An 18076-nucleotide genomic window follows, 5' to 3' on the forward strand; every position below is an offset into this window, starting at 1 on the left:
AATTGACAGACTCCTCTGGTGAATTTAACCTGTTTATCTAAGGCTGTGTTCACACAGCAGGTCTTGATGCTCAATTCCAATTTTTGGTTAAAATTAGATTTTTTTTGTGGTTGTTTGTACTACTAATTAAATGCGACTGCAATCAGATGTATGTGAACAATTTACAACCCCAAGGTGGCATACATGCGCAGAAGAACATAGAAGTCATGCAGCATCTCTCTGTTCACATTAATAATGGAGGATGGAGCATTTCTATGGATCACTTTTAATGTTTGTTCAGCAATGGCATCGGATTGTATCGTCACAAAATCATGCGACAAAGGAAGCTAAGAAAAAGAAACATCAATAATAGAAATAGATTATTCTGGAGCATTGGCAGCAACTTCTTTAAAGAAGTCTATTTGGCAGAGTCAGAACCAGGAGTTATGTGATTGTATATGAGGAATTTTTCCGTCAAAAGTAGAGAGCACACATTTTCAGTCTGAAAGCAGGACTTCATAGCTTTGTTGTCAAAACTTGTAATGCTTGTACTCAAAACTTCTGCTCTCTTTCAGATATTTACTATGTTCTCTCAAACCTTTCTCCTCAGGCTCAAAACCTCTCTGCTCATTCGCAAATTCTTTCCTGACCTCTCTCAAAACAAAAAGTAAAACGTACCAAGAGTTGGATCAGTACTCAACTCTACTCCGGCCCAATACTCAACTGGTTCGAATCTTACTTAAGGAAAGGGGATTTCTTTGTTTCAATAGGTAGCTTCTCATCAAAACGGACAGAGGTCACATATGGGGCTCCCCAAGGTAGGACCCCTTTTATTTAATATCTATATGCTCCCACTAGCTCAGGTTATAACAGGAAATAAGATTATCTATCATAACTACGCGGACAATACACACAATGTTACCAGGTGGATGTGCCATTCCTTTCTCCAGCTGAACAGAAAGAAAACCAAAGTTATTATCTTTAGACCTATAGAGGAATGATCTAGAGTCAACACACAGCTTCAGCTGGAAACCAGCAATTAAGCCAGAAATGTAGGTGTAGCGATGGACTCTGACCTGAACCTTCAGAGCCACAAAAAGACAGCATAGTCGGCCTTCTATTACTTAAAGAATATTTCCAGGATTAAAGGACTAATGTCTCAGCAAGATCTAGAGAAACTCATACATGCATTTATCTTTAGTCACATTGATTACTGCAACAGTTTCATGCATAATGTATGTATGTACAATATGTATTTCCAAAAATATAAATATTTTGTCTGCATTTATTTTTTCTCCGTGCACTCTCTGGGCTCCACACATTTGCCTGTTTTGCACTTTTGGCTGTCAGTCGCTAGGGGACCCTGCTCTGTGAGATGCCTCGGTTCGGGTAATGCTGTGCTGCCTGTGAGAGCGCAGTCGGGCAGCAGTCGTCGCCACTGTGCGTCGCCAAAGATGTTGCAACAGCAGCCTCTGACTGGCAATGGGCCATCCAACGGCCGGGGACTCGGCGTGAGCGGCCACCCCGGGATGCATGCGCTCAACTCGGTTCATCAACCCTCCCAGCACCGGTCGGACGGAGGCGAGTCGGGCCTCGAGGGCACAGAAAACGGACATGAAACCCGCAGAGATATTGGTGACATACTGCAGCAAATAATGACCATCACCGACCAAAGTTTGGACGAGGCACAAGCAAAGTTAGTGACAGCTTTGATTGTTTAATTTAGAAAGTTGCCGACATCGTGGCTGCGTTTTGTTTTGCCTCTGTGACGCTTTGGGAAACTTTCCTGAACTTCACTCTATTGTTTAGATTGATTAGCCAGCAGCTAAACAATTAGCCTTCTCATAAAAACAAAGCTGCTTTTGTTATGATATGCTCGCGTACATATGATGTTGGAGTAAAATGAGACTTTTTTATTTGATGTTAGTTTTAAAACACATTTCCTTCAAGCAGCGATTGTTGATCGCAACCATTGTTAGCCTTCTCGAGACTGAAGTTGGCTTCCGTTTCGAAGTTTCTTTAAGGGGCTTTAAAACAATTCTGTTTCAAAATAGATTTTTCCTCTATGATTGAAGATCCCTTAAACGTCTTTGTGTATCTTGTGAAATATTTTTTGAACTCACTCAACTGCAAAACAGTTGCTTAAATGTTTTTTCTTGGCATTTAGACCAGATTATTTTCAAGTGCATTTAAAAAACACTCTACTTCAACTGGTCTAACCTAATCAAAACAAAGTTAATGACGTGTAAAAAAATCTGTGCTTTCATAAATGAATAATTGATTGCTAATTTTTGTTTTTACTTGGAAAGCAATTGTTTCAATGATCTTTAGCTGTATTTGAAAGACTCTATTTAATGTAGACTAAATCAGTCAAGGTTTAACTTGTTTAGTTACCATACATTTTAAGTTGTATAATATCTTAAGGTGGTCAACATGGTAGATTTTTTTATTGATAAAATGTTGTATTTGATAACCTGTGGTTAGTTCAGAGAAAACGATTACTATAATTCTGATAAGATTTAAGATAGATCGGGTGAACTGTTAATGAACTGATAATTAAAGGCATTAACTGTTGTTCCAAATCATACGCCAACTTCGGCGTTTAGCCTGCGCTAATCGAGGCTAACTTGCTAAAGCTAAGAGAAGCAGCTAACACCTTTAACGTAAAGAAAATGCATTTCTTTACAAGAATGCGTTACATTTTACTACATAACATCAAAACGGGGGTGACATATTGGCTAGTAGTACAGTGAGGTTACATTTATATATTTCCTTATCTGTTTCAGGTATCTTAAAGCTAACGGTGTTGCTAACTTGCTAAACATAGTCGCTGTAGAACTTTCATTTATTTTTCGCTCAGTTTTCATGGTGTCAGCATTTTTTTTATTGCTCTCTGTACTTCCAACAAGTCATGATGTTTCCTTCGGGTCCCGCAGGAAACACGCACTAAACTGTCACCGAATGAAGCCCGCATTGTTCAGCGTTCTTTGCGAGATCAAGGAAAAAACGGGTAGGTTATTTACACACACAGGGTTAATAAATGCTGTCTGTCACCAAGAACATGGTGTTGATCTGTGGTGCTGTGCAACTGGAACCATCAGCCGCCCTCGTTGATATGGTGTCATCACAAGCCAATAATATGATCAAAACACAATGCTTGTGTGAGGATAAAGACAAAAGTTGCTCTTATTTATTTAGATTTGTGTCAGTAGTTGCAATAAACGCTCTCCATCTAGCTGGTGTTTTGGTCACATTGTTTAACTTCTAACCTACTCTTGACCATAGCACTGAAACAAATAAACTCAGTAGTTAGTAATAGATTGATGGATTGAAGCAAATATAGATATTGTGTCAGTTAGCATATTGATTATTGTGCAGCTTTTCCACCTCAGGGTTTACCACCTTATTTACATCCGTTATTTCTCACATTTGCTCAAATGATCAGATCTTTAATTTCATCATGTTGCCAAATAAAGCTGCTCTCTTTCCTATAGTTGTCAGAAAGCAGCATAGTTCTGAAAATATGTCCAGTTCAATAGGAATGTTTGTTCTTTTTTAATAAAGTCTTGTTAGAAATTAAGTTACTGTTTGTGTAATGCATAATTGTAGGAGCAATTGTTAGATGTGTCAGGATGTATTAAGGTGCAGGTTCATTCCTAAATAACAGAAATAGAGCACTGAAACAAATCAGCATAATTTATTGGTTTTGACTTCACTTTACTTATGTTTAGATTTGTGAGTAAACACCTGCACCATACCTGCCTACACTTACAGCAGTCACTCAGCGCTTGTCTTTAAGGAAACATTTTGCAGATATTTTTATTTTTTTACTCCACTATCAATATTTCAGTGGTCAAGTCAAAATATGGAGAAAAAAAAATTCAACTCCATTAAAACTAAAAGTCTCTGAAAAAGTTGACATGACTCTCAGAAATGCTTTTTTGAAAATGCAGAGACATAATATTGAGTTGCACCCTTTGAGTCAGTTGACTCTTTAGAAATATCTGAGAATTCTAGCCCTTATCAGACCAAAATAAGTAGCTATGAACTTGTGTGGGAGAGTTTTTTTTGTTGTTGTATAAACCCATTTCCAAGCAGGCAATTATGGCTAGACTGTAGCTGTTTGTACAAAGAGAACAAACTGCAAAGTGGTTTAACCAACATAAAACATAATATTGTGATATCACTGTTAACGTATTGCAATGATATTGATTAAATATAACCTACATTGCGCTCGGCATTTTCCTGGAGCTGTCTTTATCTTGGTCATTTAAATCTACCTCAGTTGTTGAAATAAAGTCTATCCTGGTGGTGAAATATGTTATCAGTGTACAGGAGTTTAATGGATGGCATCTGAAATGTTATTGCTTACCAAGTAGAGCCTCCTGATGGTGATGAGATCTCTAAACAGGATCTTTGAGTTGTGGTTTGTTGCTTTCTGAGTGAGCTGATTGTGTGAAGTATAAAAGTGAGTTCAGATGCAGATATGAACAGAATGGAAAAGTTTGGTTTATGTTTTTTAGTTTCTTCCTTCCTTGTCTGAATAAGTATGGGGGAAGGGTGAATGAATAAACAGCTGTTGTTTCTGGGCAACAGTTCTATTCCTGTAGTATAATATTAATTCTGAATATAAATTGATTAATATAACATTTAATGCAAAGAAGTAGTGAAGTTAACTTGCCTTAAAATGTTTCTTTTGTTAAAGTTGAAATTGACCATAATTTATAAAATAAACACCAAGTTACATAAAAGATGACTTGAGTCATGTAAGTAAAACTGTACCCTACTAAAATAAGCAGTGGTATCTGAAGTTTTGTTCCCTGCTTTAGAACGTTTAATTTACAATCTGTTTTATATATTGATATTTAATAAAACAGCCTGGCAAGAGTGTGGCAATGGCTGGGAATTCATTAGAATCCAACAAACTTCAAGCAAAGGTGCATAAATTATTTAGTCTAGTTTTTATCCTAAATATTCAGTTTTGCTTCTGCAATATATTTCTCATGACTGTTTCAGTCTTCAGGAGGCCAAATCAAATCACTCCACTTGCAGTTTATTGCAGAGACCTTGTTGGATGAAAACCTTCGTCTTGCATGTTGGATCCCATCCCAACCAAATTATTCACAAAAGTGTTCCCTTAGATTACTGCGCCGAATTTAATCATGATTAAGATATCCTTAGTAATTGGACACATCACAGACTTTAAAGTTTCTTAACCTTTCCTTAAGAAACCTTTTCTCGATTAAGATGACTTGTATCTGTCTCCAGGAGAAAATAGTCACTAATCAAGTGGGGTTTAGATCTGATTGGTCCAACAGATTCCAGTCTGTTCATGTTTCATGGTTACTGGTGGAGTACCACAAAGTTCTGTGTTTGGACACATTTTTCTTTTACTAGGAGTGTGCCATGAAAAGTTTGATTTTAGTGGGAGTTAAAACACAAACATGTTCTAACCGGCAGGCCTGTCTATGAGGAACACCCAGGAGGAGGAGCCTCAGGATCCTCAGCTGGTCCGTTTGGACAACATGCTGCTGGCGGAGGGTGTCGCCGGGCCGGAGAAAGGAGGCGGGGCTGCCGCCGCCGTGTCTGCCGCCACCAGCTCTGGAGGGATGTCGCCCGATAGCTCGCTCGAGCACTCCGACTACAAAAGCAAGTTGAGCCAGATTCGCAGTATCTACCACACTGAGCTGGAGAAGTATGAGCAGGTACCGTGTCGCTGACATTGCCTGTACACGCTTGCCTGTTCTGACGCTACCCTCCAGGAGTGTAAATCCTTTGGCATGTTAGGCCACGCATTCGCAGAAAATACCTCTTTAGAGTGGGTGGACAGAGGGCGGGAGTTGTTTTTACTCTTATAATTATGAGTTTCACAGCTGAGGAATCCATTTGACACAACATTTAGCAATGTTAACTTTCTAAAATAGATCTTTCCACAGGTGTTTAATATTCTATTTAAGATTTTTGCATATGTAAAGTTATTTAAAACTAATTTTCTCAGAACTCTTTGTTGTCTTAAAAAGCTTTTCAGGGTTTCCTTTCCCTCACAATCAATACAGATACATTGTTGGTAACTCCAGTATAGATTTAATCCCTTCCTTTTGTTTCCCTCATATGTCAACTTTACTCAGGCATGCACTGAATTCACCACTCACGTCATGAACCTGCTGAGGGAGCAGTCGCGCACGCGGCCCGTGACTCCGCGGGAGATCGAGCGCATGGTGGCCATCATCCACCGCAAGTTCAGCTCCATCCAGACTCAGCTCAAGCAGAGCACGTGTGAGGCCGTCATGATCCTGAGGTCCCGCTTCCTGGATGCCAGGTGAGCGGTTTGTGGCCATTTTTCTTTTGGAGTCCACCATACAATGGTCCTGATTCTCCATCATTTCTTTATATTTAATGTTCAAGCAGCCCTGTTTCAGTTATCTTTCATAGTGGTCTCACCTCACTACACAACTTCTTGCTAACTTGGCTCTGACCGCTTCTCATTGTGGCTTAGATGATACAATATCTAGATACTAGAAGAGAAGAGTTTCCAAGTCTAACTTAAAAGGGTTTTATGAAAGCATTGCGAATGATTGTTTGATGTTTATAGCAGGATTTGTAATAAATGCATAATGTAAAGAGGTCTTTGAAATGTGCAGTCTGAAAAAATGTGAACTTTTAAGTGTTTTCCAGATATTGAAGACTATACCATTTTGTTGTATCCATCCATCTCTTTTTCTGATATATTCCATGCATTTATTGTGAGCTTTTGTATAAAATATGTGTTTTTCCATGGAAAATGTGTAGAAATCCTAGAAGTTAAACTTTGAGTACATGAAAAAAATGAGAATAATACAGGTTTGATTTGGTCAAAGATTAAAAAAAAAAACAGTCAAAGATGGCTTGAATAGTTGTTTGTCCTGTTAGATTTTTATTTTTTAATTTCTTCAGTTTTTATTCCGTGAGAGCTCACGTGTTTCTCTCTCCTCAGGCGTAAGAGGCGCAACTTCAGCAAACAGGCCACAGAGGTCCTCAACGAGTATTTCTACTCCCACCTGTCCAACCCTTACCCCAGCGAAGAAGCCAAAGAGGAACTGGCCAAACAGTGTGGAATCACCGTCTCTCAGGTCAGCCGCTGTCCGCATGGAAAGAGACGAGCTGGCAGGATGTGACGGAAAATTTGATCAAATATATTTTTAAAAAATTGGAAAGTAAATTTTCACCAAAAAAGTCTGAAATACTGTGATGATTTCACATATTTACAAGAAAAATTTGGATATTCTTTAATGTTGAAAAGTTGCATATTTACAAGATGCAAATGAGCATTTATTTATGATTAAAGGCTTAAATTGATCATGTTAAACAAAAAGTTTCTCTGTCATTTTATAGTCAGAAATTTGTAACTTTTATAATTATATTTAGAGTCAGACATTTGCAACAGAAAGATTGAGGTGATAAATGTCGAGATGAGTTCACAGCTGATGTGTTTCTGACCTTTCTTTTATCCTTAACACCTTAAGAACGTGAACGTTCACAGAGGAGTCTGCTGAACTACATATTTTATTTATTTGGAGAATAAATCTGTGTTATAAATTTCTAATAACTGCCTGAATTTTCCAAACTTAACAGAAAATTATGTTGAAAATGGGTAAAATAGCAAGATTTGTTTGTCAGAAGTTGCACATTCCTTTCCTGTAGTGAGGTGTTTCAAACAGGATTCTATTCAGACATTGAGTTGAAATAATAGGATGATTCTTTATTTCTTTGGTTTTCATGAGATTATAATGATGCTGCTGATACAAGATGCCAATTCCTCATTTCAATTTTCTTTCTGTTTTTGTTGCCATAAATCACAAACGTTTGTTATTCGGCAGGTTGTTAAAGTCTTCATGTATAAATAAACCAGCAGAGCTTTTTTAACAAATCTGTTATTCAACACTCATAGCTGAAACCACATGTTTTGTATTTTTATTTATAAGAAAACTATAATTTGGGTGTTACTTTTTCAATCATTTTTACCCAGGTCTCCAACTGGTTTGGCAACAAACGAATCCGCTACAAGAAAAACATCGGCAAGTTCCAAGAGGAGGCCAACCTTTACGCCATGAAGACGGCTTTAGGAGCCAGACAGGGAGACGATTCTCCGCACACTCCAAACTCCACAGGTATGAGACGGTACAGCTTCCCGCTGTTAGGAAGCTAAGCAGCTTCCTACACAGAAAAAAATCTACAGAGATGTAATGCTGTGGATGAAAACGAAAGATTTTTTTCTTCGTTTTCAGGGTCGGGGTCGTTCTCCCTGTCGGGCTCAGCGGACATGTTCCTCGGGGTTCCATCTGTGAACGGCGAGCAGTCCTCCTACCAGATGCAGGTGCTGCAGATCGTGTCTTTATTTTGTGACTTGCTTGTCAATCATTTAAAGATCAAAACCAGTAAAGTTGCATGCAGACATCTCTCTCAAGGCAAAGCTTGATGTTACTCAGATCGATGTTGTTGTCCATCAACCCGTCACAAGAGGGCGACAAAGATACATTCCTGAACAGACATGCATATGTGAGCTGCTGCTTCATACACTTAGATGGAATGGGAGAGAAGTATTTTCTGTTGAGTTTTGGGATCAGAATTAGACATGGAGGGCATAAGGAACTGATCTGATGTTAATATTTGAAAATATTTTCAAGAAGGACCCCAGATCTTGTCAAATCTGACACTGTGCGGCTGTTTCCATACCTATAGTTCCTACAGAAACATACTTGTTTCTGGGTTTTGTTTCAGGTAAAGTCATATGAATAGTAGTTCTGAGAAAGCATCCAGAGTTTGTTTTAAACTGACTGAACACATCAGGTTTGAAAGCACCTGATTCAAACAAAATCAGTAGACTTTCTGATCACTCTTCCAGTAACTAAATAAGAAAGCTGTTGGAATATGATAAGGGGTATGAGTTTTGACAGAAATTGGGATTAAGTTTGTTATTAACACACTAATACATACATAATTTTACTTGACAAAAAACACTTAAACCTGTTACTGAACTGAGGGTTTGCTTAGCATTACGTTTCTCTTACTTCACTGCCAAAGTGCCAGAAAACCAATATTTTCTTCTTAGCGACATTGATTTAAAAGCTTGTTCATACTTTCTTTTCATACTTTCCTTCTAAATATTGTCAGATCTTTTCATTTTACATTACCTTTTGCTTAGTGCCACAAAAAGAAGAAAAGAAAATGGCAGATGTTGACATTATCCAAAGTCCTTCACACCAAAGACATGCATTAATGTGCAGAGGCCAGTTAGACCAATCAGGATTTAAGTGATACCAGTTTCTAAATGCAATGTTTTAAAGGTCCGACCTGCAGGATTTTATTTTCTTTCTAAAATCAAACACCTAATAAAACTAATTGACCAGAGAGTAAAAAAAATGTTGCAGGTTCCTTTTTTATAGAGGTGGGAGCTTTGAACCCAACAAGAAATGGAGGAAAAAGAGATTATATGCAAATTCATAGATTGATTTTAAGTATACTTGAAAATCAAGTATACCGATTTTCAAGTATACTTTTTATTGCACAATGCGGTTTGTTGATGTTGATTTTGTCTCTTTGGATCCCGCAGACTAACGGAAACTGGCAGGGTCGGACCTCGCCCCCCTCCGGCACTTCGCCCCGCACCGACCACTCGGATAACTCCGACTGATGGCCCCGCCCCGCCCCGCCGGCACAGAACGACAGAACGATTGACGAGGGAAAAGAGACAGAATGATATCACCCTTCCCACTTGGCTGCAGTTGTTTTTGTATAATGTTTGGTTATTTTAAATGTTTTTTTGGTTTTGTTTTGTTTGGAAAGCCGCCCAGCGTAGGTCATCGTTATGTTTGTATGATTAGCTGAGTGCACAGACGGTAGAGTGAGTGTGTGTTGAGTGCATGTGGGTTTGGGTTTTATCATCGGGGCTCGTAGGGTTTGTTTTCCACTTGTTACTAAAATGTATTTGTGGTGGGGAAGATGTGACAGGTGGGATCGCATTATCTTTTGTTTTTAGCACACTATATCGTTTATATTAATATTATTAATATTTTTATTAGTTTAAAGTGTTTTGGTTTTAACAGCTCAGAGAGGGAGTGCATTTAGTGAATGAGAGGGCAATAGAGAAAAATCCAAAGATTTGTGTGTTTGCTTCTCTGTTTCGTGTTGTTTCGTTCCTCCTTTTCTCTTTTTTACTGGCCTGTCCCTGTAAATGAATGAGGCGTGTCTGAGTCCATATTATTGGTTTGACTGAGTAAAAACAGTGCTGTCTTTTTTCTGTACAGTGAAACACCTGTATTCTCTCTACCTCTTTTACAATAAAGACTCTCTGTATTCACAAGCAGCTGCTGAGCCACTCATCCTTTGTGCAGACCTTGTGGTCGGATTAGAAAAAGATACACCAGAGGTCATGAAGGCACATTTTCACAAGAGCAGACAGCCTTAGAACAACATGAATTTTGCTTTCAAGCAGTCACACCTTATGGCAATCTGTTAAAGACGTTTGATTAATCCTGAAAATGTTTGATGTATTGTTTTATTCAGTTTGGATAAGACAGTATGGCTGAATAGAAAGGGGAAAAAAGAGCTCAATCAAGCTCTTTCTTAAACAAAACTGTAAGTCCATGAAATTAAATAAAAGGAAGATATTGGGCTTGTGTTACGTACCCAAAGCTGGGCAGGATCCTGACGCATGATCTTTTGAGCTTGTAGCTTCACATGAGGTGTTTGTGCTAAAAACAATGTCTGCTTTATCATTTTTGAAACATTGCCCAGTCTGACCTTGGGTATATTTGCCAGCAGGTTGACTCCCAGGTGTTTAATGGTGAATAATGTTTCTATCTAGAATGGTGGACATTTCATCAGTTTGAAGTGTTTTACTCTTCCCAGGTTGATAAGCTGCAGCAGGTTTTTGTCTAATGTCTATTGCTAAGGTCTTTTCACTTTGGCTTTGTGCTGATTGACACCACAAATTGCTAGACGTTTTGCTTTTATATAAGTTTACAGAATGATCTTGACCAGCTAGTTAATTTCATTTTGAAACTTTAGTTTTTCACAAAGCTTAAAGTTAAACATTATGCTGCTGTAGGCTTAGGCTACTGGAGGACAAACTGACCACTTTTCCTCACTTTCTTCTTCTACTATTATTTGCTATTATTTCAACTGTTAACTTTTTGTTTGCTCTCAGTCATTTTTCTCTCCGTAGAACCAAATCTGGTCTGGCGTTGCTTTTGGTTGTGGTACCTTCCTGCAGGAGGGCATCGACTTATATAATGCTGCCATCGACTAATCCTTCTCCCTCTTCTGGTATTAACTTTTTACTTTAATGAACATCGAAAATGATTCTGCATCAGTTCATCTGTTTTGTCTGTCTTGCTCTGTCTTCTCAAAACCCCAGTCGGTCGTGGCAGATGGCGAAAAGTCGAAAAATGTTCGACTTTTGATAATTTGAGATTAATCAGGGTTTTTTTTCCACGCAAACTTTCGACTTTTTAAACTCAGAAATTTTCATGTTTTCTTTAAAGAAAATTTCTGAAATTAACTCAAAATTTCGGAGTTTTTTGTCGTACGAATACGACGTCGTACCCGGGTACTCCCAACCCACTTTCCTGTCAATTAACTGTCTAATAAACGTCACTAGAGCCAAGGAAGAGATACAGCCTAGAATATTCAAGTCAAGTTGAAAAAATACTTTATTAATCTCAATGGGGAGTTAGATTAATTGTAATATTAGTATTTCCAAGTCTAAATTTGGGTTTCTATTATTTTTGGAACATACATAATGTTCCAAAAATATTAAATCTTGTTACTTTCATACAACATTAAGTTTATTAAACGCAGTATTAAACTAGAAAGTAGGTAACTGTGCGCAGTGACGCGTATGAATACAATGTGTCGGACTCCACGTGTTTGAATGTCGATCTGCATCTGCAAAGAAGTGCCAGGCTCACCGGTTAGGGAAGTAAGGGGGGCTTCAAATGATGAATTTAAAAAAGGAGTCACGCGTGCTTAATCACCTCCTCTGTTTTTCTCACGGCGATCCTCCGCATCATCAAAGGCGAACGTTAAACAATAGCGGCGCGCCAGCACGAGACAGTGGCGCAAACGGCACGTGTGCACCCCAGTGACACGGAGGCGCGAATGCAAAACCCGCATTTACAGCCTGCGTGCGGAAACGCAAAAGGCGTGAAAGGAGACGCGTCGGCACTCGCCGGAGGTTCGCGGACAGAGAGAAGTGAAAAGATGAAACACTCTGAGGAGTCAAAGGAAGAAAGAAGAAGAAAAATCCGGTTACTGTTGCATATTCAGACATGAGCTGCAGATATGGCCATGAAGTGGAAGGGAAGCTGTTGTGTTTTTTCAAATGATTTAACAAGTTATTTAGAAAGTGTACCCACTTATCTCTAATTCGCCAAAATGAAATCCGGGACAGCTATTCACTTTCAGTAAAATAAGAAAGAGGACATACAAATTGCTGCGACAGACCGGCGACCTGTCCAGGTGACCCCGCCTCTCGCCCGGAACGTTATCTGGAGAGGCACCAGCACCTCCCGACCCCACTAGGGACAAGGGGTTAGAAAATGGATGGATAGACATACAAATTGCGATTTGATTCGCAGTTTTTAGCCATAGCTACTTTGAGACATGGTGGTGGCATTAGAGTGCTGAGGGGATTCTTTTCTTTAGCAGGCACTGAGAAGCTGATGGAGAATTAATGGATTAAATAAATAAATATTTTGGTGAAAATTTAGTTAGAAGTTGCAAAAGATTGAAGATTTTCATGCAGCAGGAAAACAGCCCTAAACATACAGCCAGAGGTAAAATAGACAAAAGCATATTCATGTGTTAAAATGTCCTAGTTAAAGTTCAGGAGGTTTTTCAGTTTCTTTTTTTTTTTTTTGCAATTAAAGTCTCCAAATGTGCAAAGTTGGCAAAAGGTTTGCAGAAAAGGCGGCTCAACAACACTTAGATAAAGAATGAGAGGAGGACTGAAAATGCAAGCAACACTTTTAATATATTTGTTTAAAAATTGAAACTATATATAATTTCACGTCATCTTTACAAAATTATTTTTGTTGATCTGCAACACAAAACTCCAATAAAATGTGTTTAATTTTGAGGTTGTACCAACTCTAAGCCAGTGATAAAGCTTTGTAAACGTGTCAATTACACCATTCATATATAGAATAATTTACAAAAATAATTTCAGATTTAAAGTCATACTTAATGCGCAATAGTTTACAACATTTCCAAACCCACTGATGAAAATGAAGTTTTTTTTTCTTCAGCTGCTGAAACCACAAAGAAACCAGTTTGTGACAAACCTGAAGTTGTTTGTCACAAAGTGTCAGAATGAGAATGATGCTTATTTTTATTTTAACTGATTGCAAAATTGAAAAGCAGATGCATTTTGAACATTTTCAGCTTTGATTTAATGAAGAAATGGTCATTAAAAATGTTTCTGATACACAAATTAATGAAGTTTAGTTTCTTTCTATTCCACTTTATTGTCGTGAAGCAAAATGCTTTTGGTCAGACTGAAATGCACAAATAATTTGCAAAGGGGGAAAAATTGAAAACCTGAGAGCGTATTTCTTGCACTATACTTTTCTTTTTCAATTGTTTGGTCATGTTTTCATATATTTATTTGTGCTCTTGTGTTTTGTGGTAAAAAGTTGAGATAAGTGGATTTTAATCTGTAGGATTTGCTTACGTTTATCATAAAAACAAAACATTGTGAGGAACTGGAATGTAGCTTGACTGATGAGGAGTTGGTGGGTGTGGGGGGCCAGGGACTGTAAAGGTCTGCAGGGGCTGGAGGAAGGAGGGGCCTGAACAGGAGGGAGGGGCCTGCTGGGAGGTGGTTAAAGCAGAAGCAAGAGGCCTGAGTCTCAGTACCTGATCAGTCACAGACTGGGAAGGAAGCAGCTTTTCCTGGATTAGAACAGAACTTTGGGAGGTCCAGGAAAATGAAGCTGCTGCAAGAAACTGATGATGCAACAAGGAAGAGAAAGGTACTACTGAGAATGCATGCAACTTTTGCAGCAATACTAACATTTTTGGTTTTATTTACAGAGAGCTAAATGTAAGGATGTTTAAATGAGATCCCCAAACTTGGGTCAATCCTCTTCTTGCTTCCAGCTGATGAAATCTCAGGTGGAGAAACGTCGAAGGGAGAGAATGAATTGCAGTCTGGAGCGTCTGAGGACCATGCTGCTGCAGGAGCCTCAGCAAGTAAATAAGATTTAAAGTGGAGACATGTTTAGTTTCTGTATACAACACAAGAACGATCATGTTTTCTGCAGCGCTTGTTATTAAGTCTATTTAACTGTAATTGCTGCAGGGAGGGATGCAGCAGAAGGTGGAGAAAGCTGAGATTCTGGAGCACACTGTTCTCTTCCTGCAAAAAAATGCCAAAGAACGCAGGGAAAAGATGGGAGGCCAGAAATACTCCTTCCAGGATGGGTTCTCCAGCTGCCTGCAGAGGGCGTCGCAGTTCCTGGGGCCTGAAGGGAAAGGCCTCTGGCTCGGACCGGTCCTGGACGCCACCTTCTCTGCCCGCTTCCCACGCTCACACAGCCACTCCGCAGATGCCCTCATCAGAACCTCCACCTCCATGACCCACACCAAGTCCCTGCTCCACATGCTGAGGCTGAGGTCCAGGTCCAGTCAGCAGACGCAGGCCTCAGAGGCGAGCACCTCGGCTTGGCCGCGCAGATTCTCAGCCCAGCAGAGCTTCCCCACAATTCCCCAGCAGCCTCCGCAGGAAAGCGGGCTGGAGATGGGGGCGGAGAGGCCGGGGAGCAAAGAGAGCTCGTCCCAGAGCGGGACCCTCAGCCAGACTTTGTGGAGACCTTGGCCCTGATCATCAGAACCCTCAGAACTCTCAATAACCATCCACTCTCCATTAAAACTGCTTCTGTTTTCATGTTGCTCTCAAAAGAATATACTAACTCTCGTCTCTCTCTAAGCTCACACCTGAAATCCTGTAAATAATGTAAAAGAAACTTCATGTTTTGTAGTAGTTGTGCTGTAGTATTTTTTGATAAGATTGACTCCCTCCAGTAGCTCAGCCAGTGTGGCGGCCATGTAGGGATTTTCGTGGACCAGGACCGGATCTGGATCCTCTGGGTCGGCCGCCTGGCACCGCTGCTGTGCTGAAGAGCGACCGGATAGGTGAGTATCCCTGACATCCGTCCTCCCTGTGCCTTTAACTATCAGACCTGTGTGATTAGAGTCAGTGATACTAGTGTGAATAATGATCGAGTCTCCGTCCGTCACATTTCCAGGTGTGGAACCTGGAGGTTTGAGTTTGGGAGAGAGCCCCTCAGTTTTTCCAACTAAGTGCCGTCATATCTGCCGGCATGAGCGACATCTGTAGCTCTGAGTACAAAATAACACACACCCCGTCCCAAAGATATTCACATTTATCTTGTCTGTTTTGCACACTAATTTATTCTGCTGTTCTCCCTATGGTGAGCATTATTCTGTTTTTTTTATATATAAAGAAACCAATAAAACTTTTTTTAAAATGTAAAAAGACATGTAAAGTGATTTTTTCCCCCCTCTAACATGGAGGCTTTTTGTCTGCAGTGGTAGATCTCTTTAGGTGTGAAGCAGGACTTCCTGCTCAGCTAAAGCATCCAGGTGTGAAGACTCTGTGCAATAAAAGCTCAGGTGAAGTCGTCACCTCAAGGACAACAAATAGTCTTCATTTTCTAATGATGAAGAATGGCAAAAATGTTACCATATATAGAGTCAAATAGAAAAACAAGTTAATATTTTCTCGTGACGAATCACTGTAGAAATACGTTTCTCAGTTTGTAGATGAGACCGTTCAATTTTAACATTTATAATGGATTAGTGTCATTGTTAAAGGCGTATAACATCAAGAATAGAATTGTTAGTTGATTTCGGTTGATTTAGAAACCCTCAGTTCACAATAAAAGCCGTAACTGCAGGAAAAGCTACAGTAGTTCTACAAAGTGTTAACTCACAGGGGCTGAACTCAAATGCACCCCACACTTTTCAGATTTATATAAATAAAAAATTTAAAGAAAACCAAGTAGTAGTAAACTGTACAAAAGTGTTTGTCTCCTTACAAATTTGTCAGTTGTTTTTTTTTTGTCACAAATGATCAATCAATAAATCCATAACACATTTTCCAAATTATGGTTTTGTTCATTAGGGAACAAATTCTGTCTGAATCAAACTCACCCTTGCATTAAATGCACTTATCTATTAAACTCCACAAAATAATGAATTTTTAAGTAGAATGAAAGTTTAAAAGTTTCACATTTTTTAGCATATTTCTAAATTGAGTTCATTTAACTCATGTCTGGAAGTTGACTTTCATCAGTTTTGAGGCGACTTTTGTTTCTAGTTAAAGGACTAAAAATATATTACAGTGAATGGGAAACAATGTTTGTGTCAGCATGATTTATAGTTTATAAGTCACTGAATGGCTTTAAAGACCTGTTGTGCTCTAACTATGGATTCCATTCTGCTGTGTCCCCAGAACAAACCAGAACCAAACATGGAGAAGCAGCTTTAATTTTTATGCTCCTCTAATCTAGAACAAACTTACAGAAAACTGGAAAACTGCTGAAACACTGAGTTCCTTTTCAATCAAGACAAAAACCCTCTTTTGCTTAGAATTGCCTTTGATTAATAACATGTAGCTGTTTGTTTGCTTGTTGTTTTATTTTCCTTGTAATCTTGAAAAGAACTTTGAATTGTTCTGTTGGTGAAAATGTGTTAAATGAACTTTCCTTTTCTCATTTGAAGATGGCTTTGTAGCCCTTCCCAAACTGTTAGATTTCGTTGATTTTGTTTCTCATCTGTTCTTGGATTTCTTTGGATGAGGATCTGATGTGTTGCTTTTAGCCTACTTCATATTGTCAGACAGGTTCTTGATTTCTATATATATCTACTCAAGTTATCTTTCTCTGATTTTTTTTTTCTATGAATCAAAACATTTAAGTAACAAAAAACTAAATTGGGATTTTTTTATTGTACTTTCTTCAAAAGCTTATTTTATAAAACTTTTCTTTAATCTTTAATTATCTTCTTTCTCTTAAGATTAATTTTCTAAATTGCAAAGTTAAGTTTAAATCTTTTTATGGAACAGGTATCCTGTAAGGTACAAATGCTAAGCCTGCTTATTATTATTCTCACTCTTGACTTATAATAAACATCTTAAACCCAAACAGCTTGTGTTTCATTTATTCAGCAGCAGGGAGCAGCTTCTATGTAGCAGAAACTGGTTAGGTTCTGTTTTCACATTTAGGTCAAACATGTTGGTGAGCAGCAGAAAAGAGCACATTTCAGCATAAATTTCATTGTAAAAAGTAAAATTGCATCGATTTATCTGCCAGCTGATTTATCAGAGTCTATTTCCTTCATTTTGGGAGCTCAGTGATTGGTTGATCTTATCCCCTGATTTTATCTTCTTCACCAAAGGTCTAAAATCCAACCACTGTCCTCTTCTGCTCTGTGGTGAGAGGTTTGACTGACAGATCATCATTTTGTTTCCACTTGACAATTGTTCTTTGCTTGGTGATGAACTATGTCAAAAAATATATAAATGGAATAGGAATATTAGTGGTAAGGATCAGGGAGTGCGAATACTTTTTTAAGACAATGTATTAAGTATAAGTTATAAACTTTAATACATTTTCACAAACATTTAACTTTTAAACCAACCTGCTAGTCTGTGTCTAATTAAAGTCAGCAAATGTATTTTTTGATGTATTGTCTTTATATCCAAATGTATAAATGGCTTCACTTCAAGGCTTTACATATGCGAAATAAACAGTGGAAATGCTCGCCTTTGTTTCCATGGTAATCAGCCTCCATTCTAACATCAGATGCCTTTTAAGGGTCCGTTTGTTTTCCACGCGTGTCTGCTGACAACTGCATTTCAAAGGACATGAAATGTTGTCCTTAGTTTGGTGGAGAGCAGACTAAAGGCTTTAAGGCTTTAAAGTTTGAAAGATCTGCATGTAAACGTTCCCATAATTGTGAAAGTTTACTACTGAATGTAACACAGTAGACTATGATAAAAATCATGAAAGCGAAACTTTATTATGTGATATTT

At 38.5% G+C, this 18076-nt stretch overlaps 2 protein-coding genes across 2 annotated transcripts; both read left to right on the top strand.

Annotated features, from left to right (window-relative positions):
* Nucleotides 1-1375: 1375 nt before the first annotated feature.
* On the top strand, nucleotides 1376-10321 carry pbx2 (pre-B-cell leukemia homeobox 2). Its single transcript, XM_028013050.1, has 8 exons — nucleotides 1376-1675; nucleotides 2916-2989; nucleotides 5440-5684; nucleotides 6108-6298; nucleotides 6953-7088; nucleotides 7985-8126; nucleotides 8244-8332; nucleotides 9569-10321. The coding sequence occupies exons 1-8, from the start codon at nucleotides 1434-1436 to the stop codon at nucleotides 9647-9649; spliced, it is 1200 nt and encodes a 399-aa protein (XP_027868851.1). The 5' UTR covers nucleotides 1376-1433; the 3' UTR covers nucleotides 9650-10321.
* A 3625-nt stretch (nucleotides 10322-13946) lies between these two features.
* Nucleotides 13947-15370, top strand: her7 (hairy and enhancer of split related-7). The gene is made up of 3 exons (XM_028013655.1): nucleotides 13947-13991; nucleotides 14119-14211; nucleotides 14321-15370. The coding sequence occupies exons 1-3, from the start codon at nucleotides 13947-13949 to the stop codon at nucleotides 14840-14842; spliced, it is 660 nt and encodes a 219-aa protein (XP_027869456.1). The 3' UTR covers nucleotides 14843-15370.
* The last annotated feature ends 2706 nt before the right edge of the window (nucleotides 15371-18076 follow it).

This window comes from Xiphophorus couchianus, chromosome 3 (assembly GCF_001444195.1).
Source record: "Xiphophorus couchianus chromosome 3, X_couchianus-1.0, whole genome shotgun sequence".
NCBI classification, from domain to species: Eukaryota; Metazoa; Chordata; class Actinopteri; order Cyprinodontiformes; family Poeciliidae; genus Xiphophorus; species Xiphophorus couchianus.

What these genes read in the sequence shown, in the direction of transcription:
- pbx2 (XM_028013050.1), top strand. Translation starts at nt 1,434, where the DNA reads ATGTTGCAACAGCAGCCTCTGACTGGCAATGGGCCATCCAACGGCCGG. An exon ending in GTGGAATCACCGTCTCTCAG is followed by an intron (nt 7,089 to 7,984) that starts GTCAGCCGCTGT and finishes ATTTTTACCCAG; the next exon opens with GTCTCCAACTGGTTTGGCAA. An exon ending in AGTCCTCCTACCAGATGCAG is followed by an intron (nt 8,333 to 9,568) that starts GTGCTGCAGATC and finishes TGGATCCCGCAG; the next exon opens with ACTAACGGAAACTGGCAGGG.
- her7 (XM_028013655.1), top strand. Translation starts at nt 13,947, where the DNA reads ATGAAGCTGCTGCAAGAAACTGATGATGCAACAAGGAAGAGAAAG. An exon ending in ATGCAACAAGGAAGAGAAAG is followed by an intron (nt 13,992 to 14,118) that starts GTACTACTGAGA and finishes TCTTGCTTCCAG; the next exon opens with CTGATGAAATCTCAGGTGGA. An exon ending in TGCTGCAGGAGCCTCAGCAA is followed by an intron (nt 14,212 to 14,320) that starts GTAAATAAGATT and finishes TAATTGCTGCAG; the next exon opens with GGAGGGATGCAGCAGAAGGT.